Source organism: Typopeltis vanoorti, chromosome 4 (assembly GCF_054136105.1).
Source record: "Typopeltis vanoorti isolate ZY-2024b chromosome 4, IOZ_Tvanoo_1.0, whole genome shotgun sequence".
In the NCBI taxonomy this organism is placed as follows: Eukaryota; Metazoa; Arthropoda; class Arachnida; order Uropygi; family Thelyphonidae; genus Typopeltis; species Typopeltis vanoorti.
The window spans coordinates 168,833,336-168,859,272 of NC_143552.1; the positions used below are offsets into that span (position 1 = coordinate 168,833,336).

The 25,937-nt window shown below is 36.4% G+C and overlaps 1 protein-coding gene across 3 annotated transcripts in view; it reads right to left on the minus strand.

The window, feature by feature from the left end:
• Mer (ezrin/radixin/moesin family protein merlin) overlaps positions 1 to 25,937 on the minus strand; it is a 488,739-nt gene that overhangs the window by 438,551 nt on the left and 24,251 nt on the right. For all 3 annotated transcript variants that reach the window (XR_016548261.1, XR_016548262.1, XM_090392086.1), the window contains exon 2: positions 20,087 to 20,215. Coding sequence is in view for 1 of the 3 variants with exons in the window: in XM_090392086.1 (XP_090248212.1) it covers positions 20,087 to 20,215 (129 nt within the window). In the remaining 2 variants the exon portion in view is untranslated. The remainder of the gene's footprint in view (positions 1 to 20,086; positions 20,216 to 25,937) is intronic.

A 25,937-nucleotide genomic window follows, 5' to 3' on the forward strand; every position in this document is an offset into this window, starting at 1 on the left:
ACGTTTATTTTTATGTTTATTTTTACGTTTATCAGTCGTTTAGCGACTGATAAACGGCAAAAGTATGATAGAAAAAATTAGAGTATGATAATGAGTGTAAACAAGATGAAAGAGCGAGTGTTGTATGGAGATTCCTTAGTAAGAGTTTAACAAAATCGTACCAACCTGGTGCAAACATTAAGGATGTAAGCGAGTCAATTAGAATGCAAAAGCAGCATGAGAAAGAATTGATAGTGGTAGCAGGTACAAATGATTTGAAAGGAGACAAAATGGCTATGAATGAGAATGTGAAGGAATTGCTTGAGGTAGTAAAGAGAAGAGTGAGAGAGTTAGGATGGTGAGTCTGTTGCCGCAGTATGACAGTGAAGAGTATAGAAGGAGGGCCATAATTGCAAATGACTTTATGCATGAATTATGCAGGAGTGTGGAGTGAGTTCGATGGTCGAAAGGATTTATATAAGATGGATGGTTTACATTTGAATGGATTTGGTGTACGGAGACTTGAAAAGGTGCTGTCGAATGTAGTGGAAGTGGATGTGCAGAATCAGGGAAACTAGAGTTATGGAGGGGGGGATAGATATGCAGACTTTAGATAGACTGTTAAGTGTATGAATGTGTGTAATATGCCCAAGCGAGTACAAAAGACTACGAATCAGAATGGGGTAGTTAGTATAAGGCATCAAAATAGGGATGGGACAAATCGGCTTCTGCAATTCATGTATACTAATGCCAGAAGTATTAGGAACAAGAAGGAAGAATTTTTGGCCTTGGTTGGCACTTCCAGGCCACAGGTTATTGGCATTAGTGAAACATGGCTGACAGAAGATGATATAGCTAGTGGGATTGAATGTGAGGGGTTTGGTGTGTTCAGGATTGACAGGGAGAATAAAATGGGGGGAGGAGTGTTATTGATGACAGCTGATGAGCTGCAGCCAAGGAGAATAGAAGTTGAATTGCAGGATAGAGAAAAAGAGCACATTTGAGGCCATTTGGTGTGAGATTGAAACTAGCAGAACAAAATCAGTTGGGTGCTACTATAGACCAGGTGATGGAATAGATGGTGGAAATAGTATGCATAACCAAATAGAAGAAATGAGTGTAATTATTATGGGTGATTTCAACTATGGTAACATTGATTGGGAGGAGGAGAGGACACATGGGAGGAAGGAATTGGATTTTATGCAATTATTAAGCGATAACTATCTGCGACAGCATGTAATGGAAAATACTAGGGGTCAGAGAGTGCTTGACCTAGTAATTGCATCTGAGAATTTGGCTGTAACGAATATGACCACGTTGCCACCAATTGGTGAGAGTGATCACAGGGTCTTGACTTGAGAAGTGGCTAAAGGTGTAGAATTTACAATTAAGACAGCGTACATGTGGAATTATCAAGCTGGTAAGTATGACATGCTAAGGAGTTTGATTGGTTCAGTGCCATGGCATGTAAAACTGCAAGGGCTAGATGTTAGTAGTGCATGAGAGGCGGTTAGGAAGTGTTTGCATAAGACAATGGCTGACTGCATACCTAGAGTCCGAATAATAAATCAAGTAGGGGTTAAATGGATGAATAACACCATTAAGCTTGAGCTGCAAAAAAAGAAACACCTATGGAGGGAATTTAAGGAGAAAGGTGACCGGCAGGCACGTGAACGGTATAAAACGCAGGACAGAAGGGTAATGAGTGTGTTAAGAAAAGCAAAAATGGATTATGAAAGAACATTAGCCATGCAGGCTAAAGAGAATTCCAAACAGTTTTTTCGATATGTTGCAAGTAAAAGAAAAAATGTATATGGCAGAATGATTTTAAAGAATGCCGATGGTAGGGAGGTAACCGAATCAGTTGATTTAGTTGAATTACTGAGCGAGCACTTTGCAAGAATATATCATCCAGTGGTGACATTGCAGGAATGAATGAACCAATAGATTATATGGGAACTGTGGTGAATGAAGTGGAGGTGAGTAGTCTATTACAAAACTTCAATGTCAATACATCTGTGGGATTGGATGGTATACCAGCTCATGTTGTACGTCAAGCGGCTAAAGAATTGTCAGTGCCCTTGACCATATTGTTTAATTTGAGTCTCTGGTCTGGGTTAGTCCCGCAGGGGTGGAAAGAGGGGAAAATAGTTCCACTGCATAAAGGAGGTTCCAAGACTGCTGTTGTCAATTACCAACCGATTAGCATATCAGGAATCCTTGTCAAGGTCTTGGAGAAATTAGTCAAGAGAAAAATACAGGATTGGATAGATGAAAATGGGATACTGTATGGGGGAACAACATGGTTTTGTGAAGAGTAGATCATGGTTCAGTAAATTGCTCACGTTTTATAACACAGTGACGGCTGACCTGGATATGGGTAATGGGTTTACAGTGATTCTACTGGACCTTGCTAAGGCCTTTGACAGGATACCACATGGAATTCTAATCAGTAAAACTGCAGCATATGGGGATGGATATAGGGTTGGTGAGATGGATAGGAGGGTGGTTGAAGGAGAGATATCAGAGAGTGGTTTATTCAGGAGTAGAGTCCAAAAGACGGCCTGTGACTAGTGGTGTGCTGCAGGGTTCTGTTCTTGGACCACTACTTTTCAATTTTTTTTCATTAACGATATCGGAAAGGATCTGAGAGGAAGTGTTCACTTGTTTGCTGATGATGCAAAGTTGGGTAGAGCAATAGTGAGTGCACAGGATGTCAACATTTTGCAAGATGATCTGGATAGTTTGGAGGACTGGGCTAAGGAAAATGAATGTCAATTTAATGTGGCAAAGTGTAAGGTTATGCATTTTAGGGTGAAAAGATTAGCAGCAGCATATCACACTGATGGAACCGTACTCCAGGAGATTGATGAGGCTAGGGATTTGGGAGTGTTGGTGGATATGGAGTTGAAGTTTAGGGGGCACATAGCAAAAGTGGCTAAATCAGCTCATCAAATCACTTGGTTGCTGAAAAATACTTTAACAAGCAGAGACAAACAAGTTATTGTTCCTCTATATCAAGCCTTGAAAAGACCCCATCTAGACTACTGAGCCCAGATATGGGTGCCAGGGTTTCTTCTTGATGTGGAGGAGGTGCAGAGGATTCAGAGATGAGTGACCAAGATGATAGCAGGTCTATGGAATGAACCTTATGAGAACAGGTTGAAGATTTGTGGGTTGCAAAAATTGGTTGATAGGCAGAAAAGGGGTGATATGATTGAGACATTCAAATTACTGAAGGGTTTCTATAAGATTAATTCAGAAGATATTTTTCAGAATAGGACTGGTGGTGGGAGGACTAGGTGCCATACATGGAAGCTGGGCAAGAATGTGGTTAGCAACGGAGTTAGAGCTAGGTTTTTTACTTGCAGAGTGGTGAATGAGTGGAATAAGCTGCCAGAGTCTGTTATGGGTGCTAGGACTGTGAATGAGTTCAAGGCGAGGTATGATAGATACAGTATGAATGTGGAATAGTTGTTCTTGACATGATGTTAGGGCCTCTCTCGATGAGTCTGTCGACTGCTTGGAGTTGCCCAAAATAATAATAATAATAATAGCATAAATCTTACCAGAAACACTCAGTAGGGAAATACCTCTGTAATTCTCACATTATGTTTTATTTCCCTTTTTATATATGGGTACTATGAGAGCTCTACTCCAATCATCAGGAATTCGTTCCTCTGTCTAAGCCATCTGAACTATACAGTGCAGTCACTGTAAAACATTTTTACTACCATACTTAAGCATTTCTGGTCAAATATCATGTACTCCTGTTGCCTTTCCACATTTCAAGCTTTTGATGGCTTTTTCTACTTCAAGTATGGATATGTATTCCTGACTGTATGCCTGTTGAGTGTTTTTACCACTGTGCTATCACTGCTTGTTTCATTTAGCAATTTTTCGAAGTAATTACTGCATACTTCAAGGATATCTTTTCCTCCTGTTTTCATGTCACCTTTATTATCTCTAATTCCCTTTATAGCACTCTTTCCTCCATTTCTGAGCTTCTTCAACAACCTCCAGAATATTTGCCACCTTCTGGATATTTATTTTCTATGTTCTTGCCAAAGTCCTCCCACGACTTTGGTTTAGCTAGTTTTACACAGTGTTTAGCTTTCTTACATTTGTCTCTGTATTCTCTATGAGCATGAGTTGACTTATTTGCTAGGAACTTCTGGTATGCTTTCTTCTTTTCCTTCACTGTCTCTTTTGCTTCCTGTGTCCACCATGCAGTTCTGATATTTTTATCCTTGCACACACCTCACCACATGCCTCTCTGGCAGAATCAATCAGGATTTTCTTCAAGGTTTGCCACTGAATCTCCAAGGTTTGATTCCTGTTCTCAAACTGATTCATTTTTTGTTCAATAATCTTAGTGTATTTTAGTCTACAGTTCACATCTGAGAACTGCTCAAATTTTATTCACTTTAAAACTTTCTTACATGTTATTCTTTTCAATATGAAATTCAATTTTATCCTGCTCAAGACTAAATAGTGATCACTTCCAATTTCAAATCCTCTGTACACTCTGGTGTTCTGCACCAGGGAGAAAATATCGCTATCAACAATAACATAGTCAATGAGACTTTTCTTATTCTTTGCCTCTTCTCTCCATGTGAATTTGTGCACATTTTTATGTTGGAATCTGGTGTTAGTAATAACCAGTCCATGTCCTGAGCAGAAATCCAACAGGTATTTGCCATTATTAGCTTTGCTCTTTTCTCCAAATTTTCCCAAAATTTTTTGTATGTCTCACAATCACTTCCTACTCTGCTATTTAGATTCCAACAAGGACCAACTTTTCCGTTTTCATTGTGTCAGTAGCTTTCTCTAGAGCTTCAAAAACTTCTTCCACTTCTACCTTAGTAGAGCTGTGTGTGGGACCATAGGCACAAAATAGTCTCATTGTCCAGTTTCCCATTCTGATATTTGCCCTAAAACTTTATCCATATAATCAAAAAATCAGAGTAATGGCAATTCTAGTTAAATCTAAACCTAAAGATATGCTGATCATTCAAGTATATGCTCCTACAGAACAGAATGAGGAAACAGAATTAGATATCATTATGATGAAATAGAATGGTGTATAATGAAAGCTGGAGGCAAGAAAGATCGAGTTATTTGTGCTTTGGGTGACTGGAACACAAACATTGGATCAGAGAGAACATCTACACACATGGGTCCATTTGGACTAGGAATTCGGAATGAGAGAGGACAACTGATTGATTTCTGTAACAAGCACAGTCTCATCATAACTAACACTTATTTTAAGCAAAAACCAACAGCACGTTACACATAGGAAAGTCCAGATGGAAGATACAAAAATCAATTAGACTATATTGTAGTCAATAAACGTTACTTCAATGGAATATGGAACTCAAAGGTGATGCCAAGTGCTGACTGTGGATCTGATGATAGACTGGTCTTAATGAAGATGAATATTTGCCTGAAAACAATAAAATTTTAAAGCAATCAACCCCTAAAATGGGATTTGCAAATGGTACAAAATCCAATAATAAAATCAAAATTCAATAAAAATATTTCAGAACTGCTGTCTGCACAGTTGCAAAACGAAAATGAACCCTCTCAGTGGAATAGACTACAAGCAGCTATTATAACATCTGCTAAAAACCACATCAATAAACAAGAAGAAAGAAAGAAAAAACCATAGATAACTCAAGAGGTAATCAACCTTATTGATGAAAGAAGAACATGGAAAAGAGGAGCAAATGAAGAAGGAAGGTTAAGATATAAAATTCTGGATAAAAGAATCAAACAGTTATCTAAAAGATTGAAAGAAAACTGGATAAATAGGCATTGCACTGAGATAGAAGAATTACAAAATAGGAACAAAACCAGAGAAGCATTCCTGAAAGTGAAAGAACTTAATGGAAAAGCAAAACATACAGAGTCTAATAACATCAAGGACAAAGATGAAAACCCACTCATTGATAAGGAAAAGATAAATAGAAGATAGGTGGAGTATTTATCAGACCTCTATGATGATGATAATGGTAACATGTTAGATGATTCACGACACCTTAAGTTAAACGTAACAACAGATACCACTCGACCCACAAGAAAGGAGTTAGAACACGCAATCAAAAATCTTCCTAATAATAAATCCCCTGGGTGTGATAATATTCCAGCTGAGCTGTTGAAAGCTTTGACTGGCAATAATAACAACTATTTAGTGGAATCCATTCAGGACATCTATAAAACAATACAATTACCTGAAGTTTTTACAACATCTATCTGCATATCAATTCCAAAGAAACATAATGCACAAAACTGCAAGGATTACAGAACTGTGAGCCTAATATCCCATGCATCTAAAATTATTTTAACCATTGTTAATAAACAAATTGAAAGAGCCATAAGTGCAGAATTGAGTGAACAACAGAAAGGCTTCAGAAGAGGAATGGGAACCATTAATGCTATACTGGAACTAAAAATACTAATAGAAAGATCACTTGAAAGAAATAGGAACATTTACATATGCTTCATAGACTTTCAGAAGGCTTTTGAACGGGTAAAACATAATAAAATGTTCAATATATTAGATAAATTAGACATAGAAGATCACGTACTTAAGATTATAAAAATGATTTACACTAAACAGAAAATGCAGCTGTTTAACAATGAGACTTCTGGAGTGAAAATAAAAAGGAGTTAGACAAGATTGTATCCTTTCACCAAATCTATTTAATATCTATAGCGAGACTGATGAAAAAGACTGAAAAACAAAAAATAGAAATTAGTATCAATGGTATAAAATACAACAATCTTATATATGCTGATGATACCATTCTAATAGCAGAAAACAGAAACAAATTAATTAAATTACTGCAGCTACTAAGTGAAGAAGGTAAAGAATTTGGATTAGATATAAATGCAAAAAAGATCCAAATTTATGAAAATCTCAAAAAAGCAGATCCGAGCTAGAAATATTCATAAACAATATGAAAATTGAACATACAACAGAATACAAATATTTAGGCACCTACTTTACTGCAGATGGAAAGCAAGATAAAGAAATAAAAATAAGAACAGCTATAGCTAAAGATGCATTCTGGAAAAATAAATATCTGCTCAGAAGTTCTGTGAGTATCGAGCCAAAGAAAAGAATGATAAGAACATTAGTGAGGTCAATTTTCACATATGGAAGTGAGAGACCCGGATATTCAAGAAGAGAGTAAGGCAACAGATAATGGCCTTTGAAATGTGGTGCTATAGGAGAGCTCTGAAAATCCCATGGACAGAACATGTGACATATACAGATGTCCTACAGAGAATGAGAACACAGAGATCTTTATTACAGGAAATGATCCAGAGAAAGATGAGATTGGCAGGACATGTAATGAGAGGTTCAGCAAGACAGAAGATACTAATAGTTTTAGAATGGAAAATTATGGGAAAAGATCAAGAAGCAAAAAACGAAGGACATGGCTTGAAGATATAAGATCATGGACAGGATCACATGGCTATGCAGAAACAAAAAAGAAAGCCACCAACAGAGAGAACTAGAAGGACATGGTGCTGCACCCTCTCACTGAGGAAGCTACATGAAGAAGATTTACTCGAATATAACTTGCTGTTGCGTATAACTCACATCCTGATTTTACTTTACGAAAAAAGACATTAAAAAGTTTTGCATATACCTCGCACACGAAAAATGTTTACACATGTTCACATCAACGCAATAGTAACTCGCTCCCACGATTAACAACACACCCTCCCCAACAGCCATTATACTGCAGATGTAAGAAAAACAAGTAGCTTGATTGTATCCCTGAATAAGGTACAGAGGCTTTTGCAGTCTGTGTAATATATTTCTCAACAAATAGTGCAATTAGAGACAACTGGAATAAAAACGGCACTAACTAAGGAATCACATGTCCCCTCTCACAGGAACTATGTTGTATACTCAAACAAAACCATATGTTGCACCAGAAACACAGCACCCGGTGCAACTAAAAACTGTTGTCCAATTTTTCAATTACATGAAATAAGTGTTTGTTTTATTGCATTTGAAATTCTCAATGTCATTATGACAGATCACAAAAACTAACTTCAAATAAAATTCTACCACGAATTGAAAGATGCCATATAATGTGTGAGTTTGCCTGCCAGGTCAAAGGCAAACAAGCAGCAATAAAATTCAACCAAGGGTTGAAACTTTGTGTGAGTTGAGCCCACCAGTAATGAGAAATCCCATCAGAACGATAAATGACATCCCGTCATGAATGTGTTAAAACTAAGAAATACATAGTGAATGTTGTTATGACAGTTTCAGACGTTATGAAATTCAGTTGAAGAGAATTAGCATTTCAGCTCAACAACTGTCGGTTGCATGATCTTTTGTTAATACCACACTAGGCATATGTAGGTCTTCATAGCTGCTCTATCTCTACTGGCCTACCATTGCTGTCTGTTTCGTACTATGCTTTCATTTCTCATTAGTCATTCGTGAAGGATTGTTCACTATGTATCTCAAGTCTTGTAAATTATTAGTAATTTTTGCTTGGAATAATGGGAAAGAAGATGATGCTGTTTGGGTTTACAAAAATCCCTGTATATATCTCGCACCACAAATTTTTAGCTTTAATTATGGGGGGAGTGAGAATTATATTCTAATAAATACAGTATTATCACATACACATGCCAAATATTTATATATGCAAAGTATGTAATTTAATAAATAAAAATGTATGAATCCCTCAGTTCTAAACACTAATATTTTGAATTTAAAAATGCAGCACTTTAACACAACAATTATAAGTTATTGAAAAAGTTAAACTTAGTTTCTGAAAGTTTTAGTTAGGCTAATGAGACTTTTGTTGCTGTATTCTCTCTGTTAGCTTATTAATTCTGGGATGAATTGATGTGATATCCAAACAGAGACAGTCAGAAAGTTGCAGCCAGTTCCTCTGTTTCATTATAAGCACAGTCATGACAGAAATGCAGTTTCACAAAACTATGTGGTGGAAAAACAAAGAAGAAATCTTGACATTTCATGTAAATTTGGATATTAATTTTTCATTCTTATCCAGAATTTCGAATTACTCATAGGATTAAAACTACTTTCCAGTCCTTTGTGATGATAATTCAATAAGTTGAAGGGTTTCTTCATGGGAAAGGGCTGTCTCTTTGTGTTCAACAAAGGGGGTTCACATATTTTGCCTCCGGGAATCCTTATGTTCAGGATAAAACTTTTCAAACGAGAAACAACATCTTTAAGTGGGCTGCAATGATATCTGAAACTGAATTCTGCAAATAGAAATCACCTGCTTCCATAATATAATCTGAGTACGAGTGAAACATTTCATTATTTCTTTATGCAATCATATTAAACTAGAGTTAGAGTTTCTTTTTGAATGATTCAATCTTGTCCCAAGCATTAAATTTTGTTGTATCTGGACCTTGAAGTTTTAAATTCAACTCGGTTATGTAAGAAAATATACCGCTGAGATATGCCAGCCTTGCTATCCATTTCTTATCCTACAAATAATGGGACAGGTCACTTTTCTTATCAATTAGAAACAGCCCAACTTCCTTTCGGAGTTCATATAACCTCTTGAGAACTTCGCCGCAGGACAGTCAATGAACTTTCAAATGTTGAAAGATTTCGATGTCTGAAAATTCCTGATCACTCATGAATACTTTAATGTTTAAAAATATGCAGCTTTGTCACTGACATTTCCCACATAGATGTTATTTAGGCGTTCTGGGTCTGAGATTTTTGATACATTCACGAATATTATTCTCCTCGGAATATTTCCACTATAAAATTCATGAAAAATACTTAGAAAACTTAAATGACAAATTTCAGGAGAATCTTTCATAGGCTAGTATAATTGAAGCCAGGGCCCGGTGGTTGAGAAAACTTGATCTACAATGAGTCGACTGACGCAAAGAAAAATTGTATTTGTTCACAGCCCACTGTAGGAAGAAGACCCAGCAGATATGACAGATACAACCACCATGTTACTCTTAATATCATATATTTAGAAGCCAAGTGTTTTTGCAAAGTTGCAGCTGGTGACTTTTCATATACTAAAAATATTAAAGATAATAAACCTGAGTTAATTAATAAGCTTTTAAATAATGAAAAGTTTTGGCGACTAAACACAGTTGTTTTCTATCAGCTGAGTTATGGCATTATGTCCCTCAGCTTGGCTACAGGTACTTAACATCAGCTGTAGTTTTCAGCTGCTCTACCTGTTCCTACAGTAGGCTTTGTGTTTGTTGGTTAGTTTCTTTTGTGTAAAAAAAAGTTTAACTTGTACATATTGTAACAATTAAAAAAAAGGTTGAATAATTCAGAAGTGTATGAAAGGATATCACACCTGTAAATCGTTGATGTGCCAGCAAAATTCTCGGACATGCTACCTCTGGATTGCATGCCAGAGGGTCACCATCTAGGACCTAGACCAGTTTTGACCTTTATTGAAGTTCAGTGGCAGCCAGATCCAAGAAAATACCAAGGTTGAATCAATGCAGAAGTCATATATTTTCAATATACAAATAGTAAAATGGTGCATCAGCTTATTAAAATATGCTGGATCAGAGAGTTTTTGAAAGTTTTGGGCTCCAACTGACAAGACCATAATAAAGGTCAAAACAAAAATATAATTCCTTTGTAACCAAGTGAAAAAGCTTTCAGTAATGTTATGTCTGAAAAATCTTCTGTGGGTAAACAGTTTGAAATGGGCTAATGAGAGAGAGAATCTTGATTTGCTTTAAATGATAAGCTGTATTCCACAGAAAATATTGTATTAAAGTGCAGAGATTATGAGAATGGGAAAAAAAAAATTAATTGGTAAATTTAAATTTAGACTACATGTAGAAGACGATTACAAGCATCTTTAAGAGGTAGATAAAGTGAAGGAATTATTGGTGCTAGTTCAGAGGAAAAGTAAATATGAAATTCATTATAACAAATTTGTTAAGGATATTACACACATCACTATAGAAGAACCATGATACACATTCACCATACAAGAACAAAATACACTACTACATGCTATATATGCATATACAGTATGTAATGTGTCCGGTAGCATCCTCTAGTAAGAGGATTGCAGCAGATGAGCAGCTCTTTTCTTTCTCTCTGTCTGTCGCCTCCGTCATTCTTAAACCAGTCCATTCCATGATGTCAATGAACCACTCTCTATTTGGCATTCAATGTATTCTCTTCCCTTCAACTTTCCCTTGTAACATAGTTCTTGTCAGGTATCCCGAAGAACCTCTCAAAAGATGTCCTGCAAATCTGGTCTTTCTTTGCATAATATTCTTGAAAAGTGTTCTTCAAATCCCAACTCTTCTTAAAACTTCTTGATTTCATATTCTCTCTGTATAGCTAATCTTTTCCATCTTTCTATAACACCACATTTCCAATGCATTAATTCTTTCCATATCTCTTTTCTGAGTGTCACTTCCATAACTTGCAATACTCCAAACTGTTGCTTTAACTATTCCAATTCTAACACCAATTTTAATATTCTTGTTTATTAAAATTCTCTTCATTTTTGCAAATGCCGATTTAGCTTTGCCTATTCTATTTCTAATGTCCAACTTTGAAGTTCCTTGCTCTGAGATCCAGCTATCTAAATATTGAAATCATTCCACTTCTTCTAAAATCTTTCCTCCACAACTTATCTTTACATTATCTCCTATTTTTCTGCCCATTATCATTATCTTGGTCTTCTTTGTGTTAATCCTTAGTCCAAACTCTTTACAAGAGTTTTCAATTCTTTGAACAATTTGTTTTTAATAAATATTTCTGATATTTCGGCAACGTGACATTGCCATCTTCAAAAGGAACTTACAAAAAAGGCACATGCATGTAGGCACCACAATACAGAAACTGAGAATGAAGTGATAAAGCTATTGTTCTCCTAAAAGTCCTGATGGTGCCCCCTAGCAAGCTAAGTGGCCGTTGGGCTGAAGGTCTGCTGATGTAAGCCTCCCAAATTTGGGGCAGTCTCATACAACCAAATTTGTTAAGGTTTGGAGAGTTTCTTAGGGCTGAGGCTGATTCCAAGAATAATCTTTCGAATTTGTATTTGCTACGGTGTATTACCGTAGCTTTCTTCCACCGTATTCTGTGCCGTGTATCCAGAGCATGGTCTGCAAGACCAGAGTGGCTGTACTGGTGAAACCAGATGTAGTCCGTCCGTGTAGTCCTTGTGATCTGATATCCTGCCTGTTTGGCCAAAGTAAGACAGTTTACAGCTGCAAGGGACGTGGTATACACCAAGTATGTCTAGGGGAAGTGGTTGGGCTTTAATGGAGCAGATAAGGGATGCCAATTTTCTGTATGGTCTGTAACAGGAGGTGAAGTCATGTTTTTTTTAAATTTTGGTAATTTTTTCCGAGGTGCCTTGGATGTAGAGAATGGCGATGATTTAGAGTAATCCTTGTTGTGAAGGGGGATTATGCTTTGTTGGTTTCAGTATTTTTTGGTTTTTTTTTTGTTTTTTTTTTTGGGGGGGGGGGGGGGTAGCCATTAGCTGAGAAAGTGTTGAGGATGTGATTTAGTTCAATATTTAGGGCCTTGTCATTAGAACAGATTAGTTTAGCCCTGTTGTATAGTGTTTTCACCATTCCATATTGTTGTGGGGGGGGGGAGATTGTTGGTGAATGTACCTGCTTGTATGGGTTGGTTTTCTATAAACTGAGAAAACCAAGGTTCCATCAGGCTGGTGGGTGACTAGTGTGTCTAGGAAAGGGAGGCAGTTGTTTTCCTCTTTTTCCAGAGTTGAACTTGATTCTGGGGTGTTGGTTGTTTAAGTGTGTTAAGAAGAAGAGGAGTGTATCAGAGCCATGTGGCCAAATAGCGAACACATCATCAACGTAGCGAAGCCATACGGTTGATTTTGTGGGGCAGAGGCTAAGGCTTTTTCTTCAAAGGTCTCTATAAAGAAATTGGCCAAGGGTGGGGAGAGTGGTGAACCCATGGCTGTCCCGTCTATTTGTTTGTAGAATTTTCCCCGTCAAACGAAATAGCCTGAGTTCATTGTGAACTGAAATAGGGCTGAGATATTGGGAGAAAATTTAGCTTGGATTAGCTCTAAAGTTTCCTCGAGTTTCCTTGTGAATAAGGAGGAGATGTCAAAGCTGACCATTATGTCAGTATGTTGGAGTGTAAGGTTTTCTATGCTGGCTTTGAAGTGGGCTGAGTTTTTTATGTGTGATTGTGTGTTGCCAGTATAGTGTGTGAGAGCTTTGGCCAAATGTTTAGATAATTTGTATGTGGGGGAATCAATGCCATCCAGTATGGGACGTAATGGCACATTCAAGGAGTGGTTTTCTTAAGGAGCCTGTGAAGTTTTCTGATTTGTGAGTTGGTGGGATTGTATTCGATAGGGAGGTAAGTAGCCTGATCTAATAGAAGAGCATTAAGCTTACCTGTGTAGTCCTTTTGGTTAAGTACTAAAGTTGCATTTCCCTTATCCGCTTTTGTGATAACTATTTCTTTATTATTCCTAATTTCCTGCAGAGCTTTATATTCTTTGTTGGATATGTTGGTTTTTGGTGGTCTTGCTTTGGAGAGGACACAAGCTACATCCAGTCTTACACTGTTGGCAATTTGATTCGGAAGGTAGCGGATTCCGCGTTCGATCTGGATCATAATATCCTCACTAGGTATTTTTCTGGGAGCAATGGCGAAGTTGTGGCCACGTGAAAGCGCGTTGAGTGCTTCAGGCTTCAGGGTGAATGAAGAAAGGTTGATTACGGTGTTTGTAAGAAGTATTGGATTGACGGTAGAGTTCTTTTTTAATTTTTCGAATTTTTTGATCTGTCGACCTCGTATTTTTTCAAATTCTTTGTCTGCTGCGGTACACGAGACGTCATGTAATATTGACCAAAGCTCGTGATTTAAAGTGCACGAAAGCTCTTCTTCAAGACAACGAATAGCTTTGTTAATGTCAGCTAAGAGAAACTGTATGGCGACGATTTGTTCCCGAAGCAAAGCGTAGCTGGCGTGGTTATAGATACATAGAGCTTATTGTGAAACAAAACAGTGCTTGAATTTTACACAATTTCAGATTACCTGATTATCACAGCAGCGTTTTAGGAAAGTTAGACGATTTAATTGTCTAGATAACTTCAACTGCATTTTACCGTATTGGTAGGACTTCTGTGCGATGGCATCTCCGTGGATGATGGTAATTCTAGTAGACAAGCTTATAAGTTGGTTATGCATTACTAAATCACTTAAGGAATTGACAACGTAGATAAGAATATAAATTAAATTACGCTTTAATAAATATTTCCGATATTTCGGCAAAGTCACGTTGCCATCTTCAAAAGGATCTTACAAAAAAGGCACATGCACGTAGGCACTACAACACAATAACTGAGAATGAAGTGATGAAGCTACTGTTCTCCTAAAAGTCCTGATGGTACCCTCTAACGGGCTAAGTAGGTGTTCTTAGCCGTTGGGCTGAAGGTCTGCTGATGTAAGCCTCCCAAATTTGGGGCAGTCTCATTCAACCAAATTTGTTGAGGTTTGGAGAGTATGGTGGAAGAAAGTACAGTAATACACCGTAGCAAATACAAATTCGAAAGAGTATTCTTGGAATCAGCCTCAGCCCTAAGAAACTCTCCTAAAAGTCCTGATGGTGCCTGCTAGGGGGCACCATCATGACTTTTAAGAGAACAATAGCTTCATCACTTCATTCTCAGTTATTGTGTTGTAGTGCCTACGTGCACGTGCCTTTTTTGTAAGTTCCTTTTGAAGATGGCAACGTGACGTTGCCGAAATATTCATTAAAGTATAATTTAATTTATATTCTTATCTAAGTTGTCAATTCCTTAAGTGAGTTAGTAATGCATAACCAATGTATAAGCTTCTCTAGGAAAACAATTTGTTGTAATCCATTTTCATTTTCTGCCATCACCACTACATCATCCACATATCTTAAGTTATTAATGATTCTGCCATTTATTTTTATTCCTTCTTCTACATCCTCAAGTGCCTCTCTAAGCATCTGTTCACTATAAAGGTTAAACAATAATGGTGATAACTTGCATTATCACCATTATTGATACTCCTCTCTCCACCAGGAATTCTCCTGTTTTCTCTCCATTTACACATACTGATGCTATTTGTGACCAATATAATCTCTTTAAAATATTCAAGTCATAAGAGTCAATATCTTCTAGAATGTCAAAAAGCCTTTTATTTTCATTTGATAATAAAAGCCTTTTATTATCAAATGCCTTTTCAAAATCTAGAAATCCCAAAAACAACTTTCCACCATGGTTTATTGTCTTCTCCCCAATAATTTTTAGACAAGTTATAGCCTCTCTAGTTCCTCTGTTGGCTCGGAATCCAAACTGTTCCTCATTAATTTCTTTTTCTATTTTATTCTTAATTCTCTCTAAAATTATTTGTGCCAAAATTTTTGCTGTGTGAGTTATAAGACTTATCGTTCTAAAATTGTTACAGTCTAAAACTCCCGTCTTTTTTTGGAATGGGTATAAAAATTGATCTTCTAAACTCCTCTGGTAATTCTTGTCCCTCATAAATTCCATTAATAATTTGCCATCACTTCCATACCTTTTTCACTATATTCCTTATAAGTTCTATCTGTATACCATCTATTCCAGGAGATTTTCCTTCTTTCATCTTTTGAATTGCTCGATTCAATTCCTCCCTCATGATGTACAGCCTCTGCCCACTATGCTCTTTCATTTGATTTTCTCCTCTTCCTCTGTCTTCATAAAGTTTACTTACATTTTTACTTCATAAAGTTTACTTACATTAATTGTTTTATAAAAACAATTAATGTTTTTATAAACACCTTTTATGTCATTGCTTTCTGCCTTTGCTGTTGTATCTTTACTTATTTCATTTAACCACTCTTCCTTTTTCCTTCTTATCTCTCTTTGTATCTCCCTACTCAAGTCTTTATACTGCTTTTTTTCCTCCTCTGTTTTACTGTTAACTAACTTTCTTCTTTGTGATATTTTCCTCAAAATATTGTCTGTCATCCATGGCTTCTTTCATTTCTCTCTTTCCTCTTCTGTTTTGGCTAAATGTAATTCTATAGCAGTAATTATGCTTTCCTTCAGAATCTTCCATTTTTCACTTACATCATCACTTTCTTTCTCTCATTCGTTTCTTCTTCTACTTTCTTTGCGTCGCCGTACTTGGTATCTTCAGCCGCTCCATGTTCCATGATTTGTACCGTTTCCCTGCAGTTACCTTTTTTTAGATTAATCCTCATCTTAGTTGACAACAATATATGATCTGTATCACAGTCTGCTCCTGGATATGTCAACTTACGAAACTTTCAGTTTCTACATTCAGCTTTGAAATAATGCTGGATCTAATATCCATTTTGCTTATTGGATTTAGATTTATTAATGGTGTAATATGCAAAATACTCATATATATATATATATATATATATATATACACATACTATTACTATATACACTATAAGCTATTTATTAAGCTTGTGATATTTTGCTGGATTCAAATAAGGATCATCAGAGAAAAAAATGATAGTTACACAGGTAATTTACACATTCAAATAATACTTTTCTTTTGTATAGTAACCAATAATTGCAATCCCACAAACAGGCAAAGCGGTTGGCAAAACTTCTCCTCTCCCTAATCACATGGACAATTCTCTCTCTCGTTTATGAAAAATTCAATTTATTTCAAAACTTGTTTATAAAATCTCTAAGAAAGAATTTAGACATCATGATGAGTCTTGATGTTACTTTATTGTTTACCAATATAACACTTATATTTTTCAATTCTTAACAAGACCCACATCCCCTGCTGACATTTTTTAATATTCAAATTCAAGATACAAGCAACCAAACGAGTCTTCTATATATTCACATTCGTCCCTCCCCCTCTTCAGCTAATGTCTATATCAGGGATTCCTAATAGGGGCGAATACTGACCACCCTTATAGTCGATCCACTTGAAAGAGAGGTTGTAGATGCTAATAGATCGAATGGAGATCAATGGACAAATATATTATAATAAATATAAAATATGGTTGGCAAATATAGAGAGGTTCACAGGCCTTGTGAAACCTTATCAAAATGGACTAATAAAAGGCGAATAGAGAGAGAGACACTTGGGCAGCACTCATGTCTTTTAAGTAGTCCACACTAAGGCAACTCAGGGATATTAAGGTATGTATTCCTGCACATTTGCTTATGGATTTGGATTTATTAATACCGATTTTGTAAGTATTAGTGTAGGCCAGGTACAAAGTTAATTTGTAGTTTTTGACTACCCAATGGAAACAGGGTCATCTTTCTTTTTTTTTTTTTTTAATTGTTATCATCTTGGAATATGTAGGCGTGCTTGCTGAACTACTAAGGTTTGTACATTAGGCATTATTTCAATAATGGTCCTCATTCTAGCAAGGATACTTTCAGTAATTTCATTAGTAGGAGCAGAAATCAGAGAGTCATTATATTTAGTACCAATGCAGTTTGAAAGAGCAGACATGAGATTACGAATGGTTGATGAAGTACATATTGTAGTAAAAGAAGCATGGACAAGAGTAACTGGTTGGTCTGAGTTACTGTGGATATCAGTTACCTTATCTTCTTTGTATGTTTAGAAGAAAAACCAGTTAGATAAAGATCAAGAGTGTTGGGAAGATGGTATGAACATCCGGTATTCTATTAAATACATGGAAAATTTACATTAGATTACTACTAATAGAAAATACTTTGCATATCTCCCAGTTTAAGCAGTGGAATTAGAAAGGGGAACCAGTTTGCATGATGAACAACGAATTCCCAAAGAATATGATTTCACTTTTTGGGTATTACATATAGTGTAAACATTGAAGAAAAACTTTGTGCTATTTGGCCAGTTTCAGTGAATCAAAGAGATTAGTAAAGTCATTATCAGATTCAGAACCGAAGTGCCCATTACAATTTGTACCAAAATAATGATAGCAAATGCAACCAAGCATGGAAAGAAAATTGTAACTTGATGAGATCATATTCTAGTTGGGTATTCTCTGACATGCAATGGAAGTGCTAGCACCCTGTAATGGAAAGAATCATGCTCCCTCACTTTTCCTCAAACAAATCAACATCTGTTCACCACCAAGCTTCAAAAACTTACTACCAAACCAAACTCCTCATTTCTCTTTGTTCATACCATCTATCTCCATTCTTTGGAAGTCTTCCTCATGCCATTTTGCCCAATGAGTGTAATCTCTAATCAATTGTGAAGAAAAAAAAAAAAAAAGAAATTCATCATTCTTCTTGAATCATTCCCCCTCACAGGACATTAATATGATATAGACCTTGTAACGTCTTACATGTTTGGGACTGTTAACAAATAAGAATGTACAGGGTGTCCCGTAAGTTCCTAGATATTTCCATAATTCATAAAACTTAGAAAAATTGGTATATTAGAGTGCAGTTTGCATGAAAGTGTCACAAGGAGGAGGTTTTTTTTTGGCAGGAGAAAAAATTTGTTGCTGTGATGCTTACTTTGGTGGTGTAATGATTACGCACCATGAAGGATGTGGAATAGGGACAATTTTGCTATGCCTGTGATTCTTGCAGCTTCCCATGCACTGCTTACACCGCTTGTTGATTGCACTGCTACGGCATTCATTTGTAATTCCATAATGCTGGTATGGGCTTTGGATAATAGTGGTCTGCATGTTTGAAAGCGATCTGACAATTTCCAGTTTTCTCGAAAAGTCATATTAGAGACTGTATTCTAGCAGGAGTGATTGGACCTCAACCTTCCTTCATTCTTTTCTGCATTCGAAACTTTCGTAAAACCTCCACTACCGATTCCCCACTTACGTAAGACTACCTCACTAACAATATCTTATCCACCAAAGTAAGAATCACAGCAACAAATTTTTCTTTTCACAAAAACAACTGTCCACCCCCAATGACTGGGAATTTGCACACCATTATGAGCTGTCAGCAGTACAGCCTGCATTTTATAGAACTCTCATTTGCACGTATTTGCAAATGATGCATGTAGTATAGTGCCCCTATTGGTGAAAATATGAAGTACATTTTTTCTCCCCACCAAAAAAAAATCTCCCTCCTTGTGATTCACTTTCATGTAAACTGCACTCTAATATACCAAATTTTCTAATTTTTATGAATTATTGAAATATCTAGGAACTTATGGGACACCCCGTAATTCTGAAAATTGTGGCAGCAGCTGCCAAGGCTGCCAGTTGAGCTTCTGTGAGAAATAACAGGTCAAGTTTAGATGAATGTGGCAAATAATTGTTTTTTGTTGTTGTTATTGTTTTGTCCTGTTCACTCACAAACATGTAGTCATCCAGTGTTGTGGCCTAGACAATACAACCTACATACTACTATACTCCAATAACATATCATCATGTAAGGAACAAACTATGGCAACAGATTTGATAGCTGGTCGAAGAAGCCTCCTGATGCACTGGCATCAGATTTTGTCCCATGTATTATCCAGTTGCTGTCCTCAGAAACTACTTCACTGCCTGTATCTCTGATAGAGGTACTGGCCTCTAGGTATACCTAAATACACCCTAAGGTATTAGGCACACCCCAGGATGTCCCCTGCACTTCCTGTTGCAAATGCAGTAACCAGCATCCCTGCTCTAGAGACAGCAACAATCTCAGGCCATCAATAAGCAAGGTAGTGATGTTTCATTAGGTGATGAAAGTCATTATCATAGGAGTTAGCACTTCCTCCAATAACAGAAAGTAAGGCTTCCCAGAATCCTCAGGGGAAACATACCCTACTTGACTATGAAAGGCTATGTTGTACATCACACTCATGTCAGTGTTTCTATCTTAAATAGAATTTATTCATAAGTATTCATCTGCATTCTATAATTGATTTTCTGAGTTGTGGAATGAAACTCCAAATGTCTCACGGGAGAAAACCCCTACTTGCTTGCGAAGATCAGCTGATGTAAGTGTGAAACTGACTTGATAAAAAAAGGCCTACAAAAAGTTCTCCTAGTCAGTGACCAGAATCTAACTACAAGGTTCTACTTCTGCAGATCATGTCCATGTCATAAAACTCACCATGAGGTATGCGAGCCTTAAAAATAGGGATGGGGGGAGAAAAACTAAAATTACTTACTTTTTTATCAAGTTTTAGCCAGGCAACAAAACCTTTAGAATCAACATACTGTAAACCAAAATACCATAATTCTCTCAACCCTATTGTTCGACATACCAGATCAAATAAATCCCGTCCATTTGCTTTGAACTGAAAAAAATAATAACAATAAAATAAATAAATAAATAAATAAATAATATATCTTAGAAGCTTGATTTAAAGAACATTCCACAATGTTAACAACACACTGGAATTTTCAAGCAACCACAGTTAATCCTCAAATGATTATTGGCTTTAAATCTTCTAAGAATTAAAGCATTATACTTATACTCAAAAGATTAATTTGTTATACACCCTCTGCCCAAAAAGAAACCGAACTTTTGATAGAAAATAAAACACAGGCCAATTATAATTATTCAAATCATTTATTTCAATCAATATACTCTCCCTCAGCTTCGATATAGCATTTGGCACGGTCAATTAATTCGTTAAATGAGTTTTTTGTATCGGTTTTTGGGATACTGTTGAGGGTCGTGGTTACTGGCGCTTGAACATTTTCAATGGTGTCGTATCGCTTTCCTTTCATTGGCAAATGAAGTCGGGGGGAAAAAGAAAGAAGTCACAGGGTACTAAATCAGGTGAATATGGCGAGTGATCCAACACACAAACTTGGTTTTTGCTCAAAAACTGTCTTACAATGTTCAAACGATGAGATTGTGCATTATCGTGTAAAAGTGACCAGCTGCTTACATCACGATATTCATGCCGTATGCAACGAATTCTCACTATCAATCGCTTCAAAACTTCAAAATAAAACTCACCATTGGCCGTTTGGCAAGGCAGAATGAATTCTTTGTGGATAATGCCCTTGGAATTGTAGAAACAAATCAGCATTGTCTTTACTTTTGATTTCTCCAAGCCACTTTTTTTCAGATGCCCCTCTTCTGGTAGTCTCCACTCAGCACTCTGGCACTTTGTTTCGGACTCATACTCAAAACACCTCGTTTCATCACCAGTAACGATCATTTCAAGGAAGTTTGTGTCCTTACGAGCGGTTTTAATGAGGTCCTTGCAATGTTCAATTCGATACATTTTTTGGTCGTTGGTCAACTTGTGGGAAACAAATCGCAAATTCAATTTACGAAGACCTAAACTCTCAATCAAAATGTTGTGCACAGTTGATTTTGGAATCCCCAATTCATCTTCAATGAATCTCATGGACGATTTTGGGTTTTTTTTTTTTTTTGATGAAATCATGTAGTTTTTGGATGTTAACTTTGCTCAGTCCAGTTTTTGGATGGGCTGGCTTTTCGTTGTCTTCAAGTGTCTCATGATCACTTTGAAATCGCTTAAACCACTCGTAAACTTGAGTACAGGATAAGCATTCATCACCATATGCTTTTTGAAGCATTTGATCCATTTTGGTAAAAATTCTATTAACAAGTTTAACACAAAAGTCAATCGCAGCTCTCTGTTTGAAACTCATTTTCCGACCATTTGTCAAAACACACTGTCACTCTTGGCACTATAACTCGGCTTCTAATGAAACAAATGTAATAAAGAGTTGACACAACACTAATGAAGGTTGCAGCTTTCGACAACAAAAATATACAACAGGTGGCGCCATTAGTTTCTTCTATTTTCGAAAAGTTTGGTTTCTTTTTGGACAGAGGGTGTATAAGCCTTTAGTACACATGCTATTTGCAATACAATCTTTCTGATATTTCACACCTTTCTTTCAATTTTCTGTGAAGTCTGAAGTCTAACAAGCTATTTTACTAATTATTTTAATATCATTAATTTGCAAAACAGCAACTACAAATGAAAATTCATCCAATAAAAGTAGAAAATAAAAAAGCAATACTGACGAGTGAAGCATTGAATAAGGATACTTGTATCTTTGATAATATCTTTGATCCTATCAAAAATACATTCCAGAGGAATACAGTTCGTCCCTCCACATATTACTTGTCTATTAAGTCACCATATAATCTGGATACTTCACTTGAAATGCTACTTTTTTTTTTTTTTCAGGCATAATGAAATATAATCTGAAATCTTTCAATCAATACTTATAGTTGACATTCCAAAGTTCTGATTATAATCTTTAATATCCATCTTTGCGAAGTAAAAAACAAACAAAAAAAAATAATAATAATAATTAAACACAGTAAAAAAAAATTGAATAAAAATAGCACAAATATTTCATGCTGAAATTAACATTACATCATCAGCATGTGGAACAACAAGCAATTCAAAGAGACAGGAATACAAAGTAAATACAATAACTGACCATTGAAATGGCTGCTGCATGCTAGAGGAATCATATTCAAAAATTATCTCTAATATTTATATCGTGAGGGGGGGGAGAGAGAGAGAAAGAAAGAGAGAGAGAGAGAGAGAGACAATCATTCAAATTAGGCCCAGTGTAATAGGACTTCACATCTTTCACCTTTCTATAGAGAGACTTTCATATTTAAAACTGCTTCTATGGAGAATGCAAGCCACATTTCACAGAAGTGATTTGAAATATGAATGTCTCCTCAAAGAAAGTTGTGAAGCTCTTTTACATTGACCTAATTTGAATTTGAATTATTGCCTCCCCCCCCCAGAAAAAAAAATGGTTGGGATAGTCGTATGTAAATATCAGAATTTTTTTTTTAAAATCTTTTTAATGATTCCTCTAGTGTGCGGCAACCATTTCAATGGTCAAATAACTCCTGTCTCGCTGAACTGCATGTTCTTCCACACACACACACTTTGACTATGTACCATTAATTTCAGTAAAAAATATCTGTACTATTTTCATTAAAGTATTTTTTAATGTGTTTAATGGTTCTTTTTCTTCTATTGGTTATTATGCCACAGGTGCCTTTAAAGAGTAGGTTCATTATCCACATTTGCATCTAGGTGACAGATCTGTGCATAGCAAGACCACATGCAGCAGATCAGTGCTGTATACAATGAAATCACCACATCCTTATCTTGCTGGTTGATATCCTCACTAAAGAAGTAATATGTTAGGTAGTCTGTATCACCCATGCAATAATTCCCTGATTTTATTTCCTGTTAACAATCACTCCAAGATCTCTTGCCTTCTCCACCAGTATAGTCTCACCAACAGAATGTACTCTTCCCTCTTAAAATCCCAAAGTTTAAAGACTTACACTTGGTCCAAGAGTGAGCTGGTATGCTTGCATGCAAGAGAAATTAAATGATTGAGTTCATTCACTGAAACACTGTTGAAATAAGTGGGACAAGGTTGGATGAGGATGACATCCTGACAGGAACAGAGATGGAAGGGTTTGATGTATTTCATGAAAGGGTAAAAAGGGAGGTGAAGTACTATGGATGATAAAAACAGACAAGACAGAGATGCAAGGGAGAAATAGTAGCAGTGATTTTGAGGCACTATAGAGTAAGGCAGAGGCAAATAGAATGAAATACTTCAAGGGATGTTGCTATAGACCTAGTGATGTGGAGGATAGCAACCACGAAATATATAAGCAAGTTAGCCATGCAAATGGGAAAAGGGTTATCATTATGGGTGATTTTAATTATGGCAATATAGAATAAGATGTGAATATAAAAGAATTTTAAATAACCAAAATCTTCCAATACATGAATTTATTCCAGATGCTTTATCCAATAGACTAAAATCCAGAAGACCTGCCATAAAAACCGCCCGTAATCTTCTTAGCCAGAATGACAGTATGGTGAGTAGGTGGGATGTAGTGTGGTCCCATGCAGTATCACCTGAAGTTCACAATCACATAAACATCTTCCAAAAACCATCTGGATTTGACCTGCCCAGGAATATATGGATGACGACTAATAGGATTCGTACAGGCCATGGTGTATGTGGAGACTTACTTTCAAAGTGGGGTAAGATATCAAACCCCTACTGACCCTGTGGAGCCGAGACCCAAACCATTTACCATATAGTACAGGAATGCGAGCTGACAGCATATCCAGGTGATTTTAAGGATATCTTTGACCTATCCCCAGAGGTGATCAACTGGATCAAAAACCTAAATGTTAAATTATGACTAATCTTTTGTCTGATGCTTGTCATAAATTTCATATTTGTATTTGCCTGAATGTAGACATTTTTTTTTAATCATATATGTGTATCTTATCTATACTCATGTGTATTATATCTTATTGTCATTTAACCATGTGTACAAGCTATACGATAAATAAATAAATAAATAAATAAAATGAGATGATGAGATAACAAACAGAAATAAAGAAAATTAGTTTCTTGAGTTTTTGAGAGACAACTACTACCTCAGGCAGTATGTAACAGAGGACACATGAGGATTGAGAGAATTGGATTTGATCATCATAATCAGAGGATGTAATTATAAATGAGGTGTCAAATCTCCCTCCAGTTGGTGAGAGTGACCATGAAGTGATTACCTAGGTGGTTGCCAACTATGTGAGGACTTCTGTGAAGAAAGGGTTACGTGGAACTACAAGACTGGCGATTATGAGATGCTCAAGAGAGAGAGAGAGAGAGCTTGCAACTGTAGCATAGAATGAGGAGTCGGGTGGAAAGGAGATCAATGCTGCTTGGGTGATATTCAAAAACCATCTAGCAGAAGCAATGTCTAAATGTATTCCAAATGTCAGAAGGTTAAATAAGGTAAGTGTGAAGTAGATGAATGAAGAGATTCTTCTTCTTTGAGTGCCATCTCCTATAGGAGGTCGGCGACCACCTTGGCAAATTTTGAGCGATTCTCAGCTATTCTGAGCAGTCTCTCAGAGTTCATACCAGTCCACTGTCTGATATCTGCCAGCCAAGATTTTCTTCGTCTTCCTTGTCCTCTTCTTCCATTTATCTTCCCTTTTATAATCAATTGAAGTATCTTATATTTTTCATTACGAAGTAGGTGACCAAGATATGCAGTTTTCCTTCTTTTTATGGTATGGTATCTAAAAGTTCAATGAAGAGATTAAGCATTCAATATAGAGAAAAAAAAAGAATTGTAGAGGAGGCAACATAAGATGAGTGGTAATATTCAATTCCATGAGGAATACAAAGAATAGGCAAGGAAGGTGACTCAGTTGGTAAGGGTAGCAAAAGTTCAGTATAAGCAGCAGTTAGCAAATAAATCAAAAAAAAAAAAAAAGATTATGGTAGGATGGCACTGACTGGAGAAAATGATATAAAGGCAACTGCTGTGGAGGAAAAAGCTCAGATATTTAATGAACAGTTCATAAAAGTCTTTCATACTTGTGAATGTGATCATGGAAAGTTCGAAAGCATTGAATGATGAGGAAGAGAGACTGACTGTGAGTGAGAAACAGGTATATAGGGAATTATGCAAACTTTATATTAATAAGGCTGTGGGACTTAGTGATATATCACCACATATTTTGAAAGAAAGTGCCAAGGAGGTTGACATCAGCCTTTAGATGTTTAATATGAGTCTTACATTGGGTCAAGTTCCAAAGGAGTGGAAGAAAGGATGGTAGTGCTTCATAAAGGAGGTAACAGAATTCAAGTATCAATTTAAAGGATAATATGTGTGGCAAGTGTTGTAGTTAAAGTGTTGGAGAGGCTGGTGAGAATCATCATCATCATCATCATCAAATTCCTGCCATGTACCCTCAAGGGGTGTACAGGATATGACAGTACTACATGAAAAAATTACATCATTACTAACTTCCTATCTACAATTTTCCTCCAAATCAGTCTGTTACTTGTCAAGACTCCAACATTATCAGATCTTATATTTCTATCGTCTAAGGCACATCGTACCGTATCAATCCACCTATATCTTGGTCTTCCTCTGGGTCGTTTTCCTGCCAACCTGGCAGAGAACACTAGTTTTGCTAATCTTTCCTCTCCCATTCTATTTAAGTG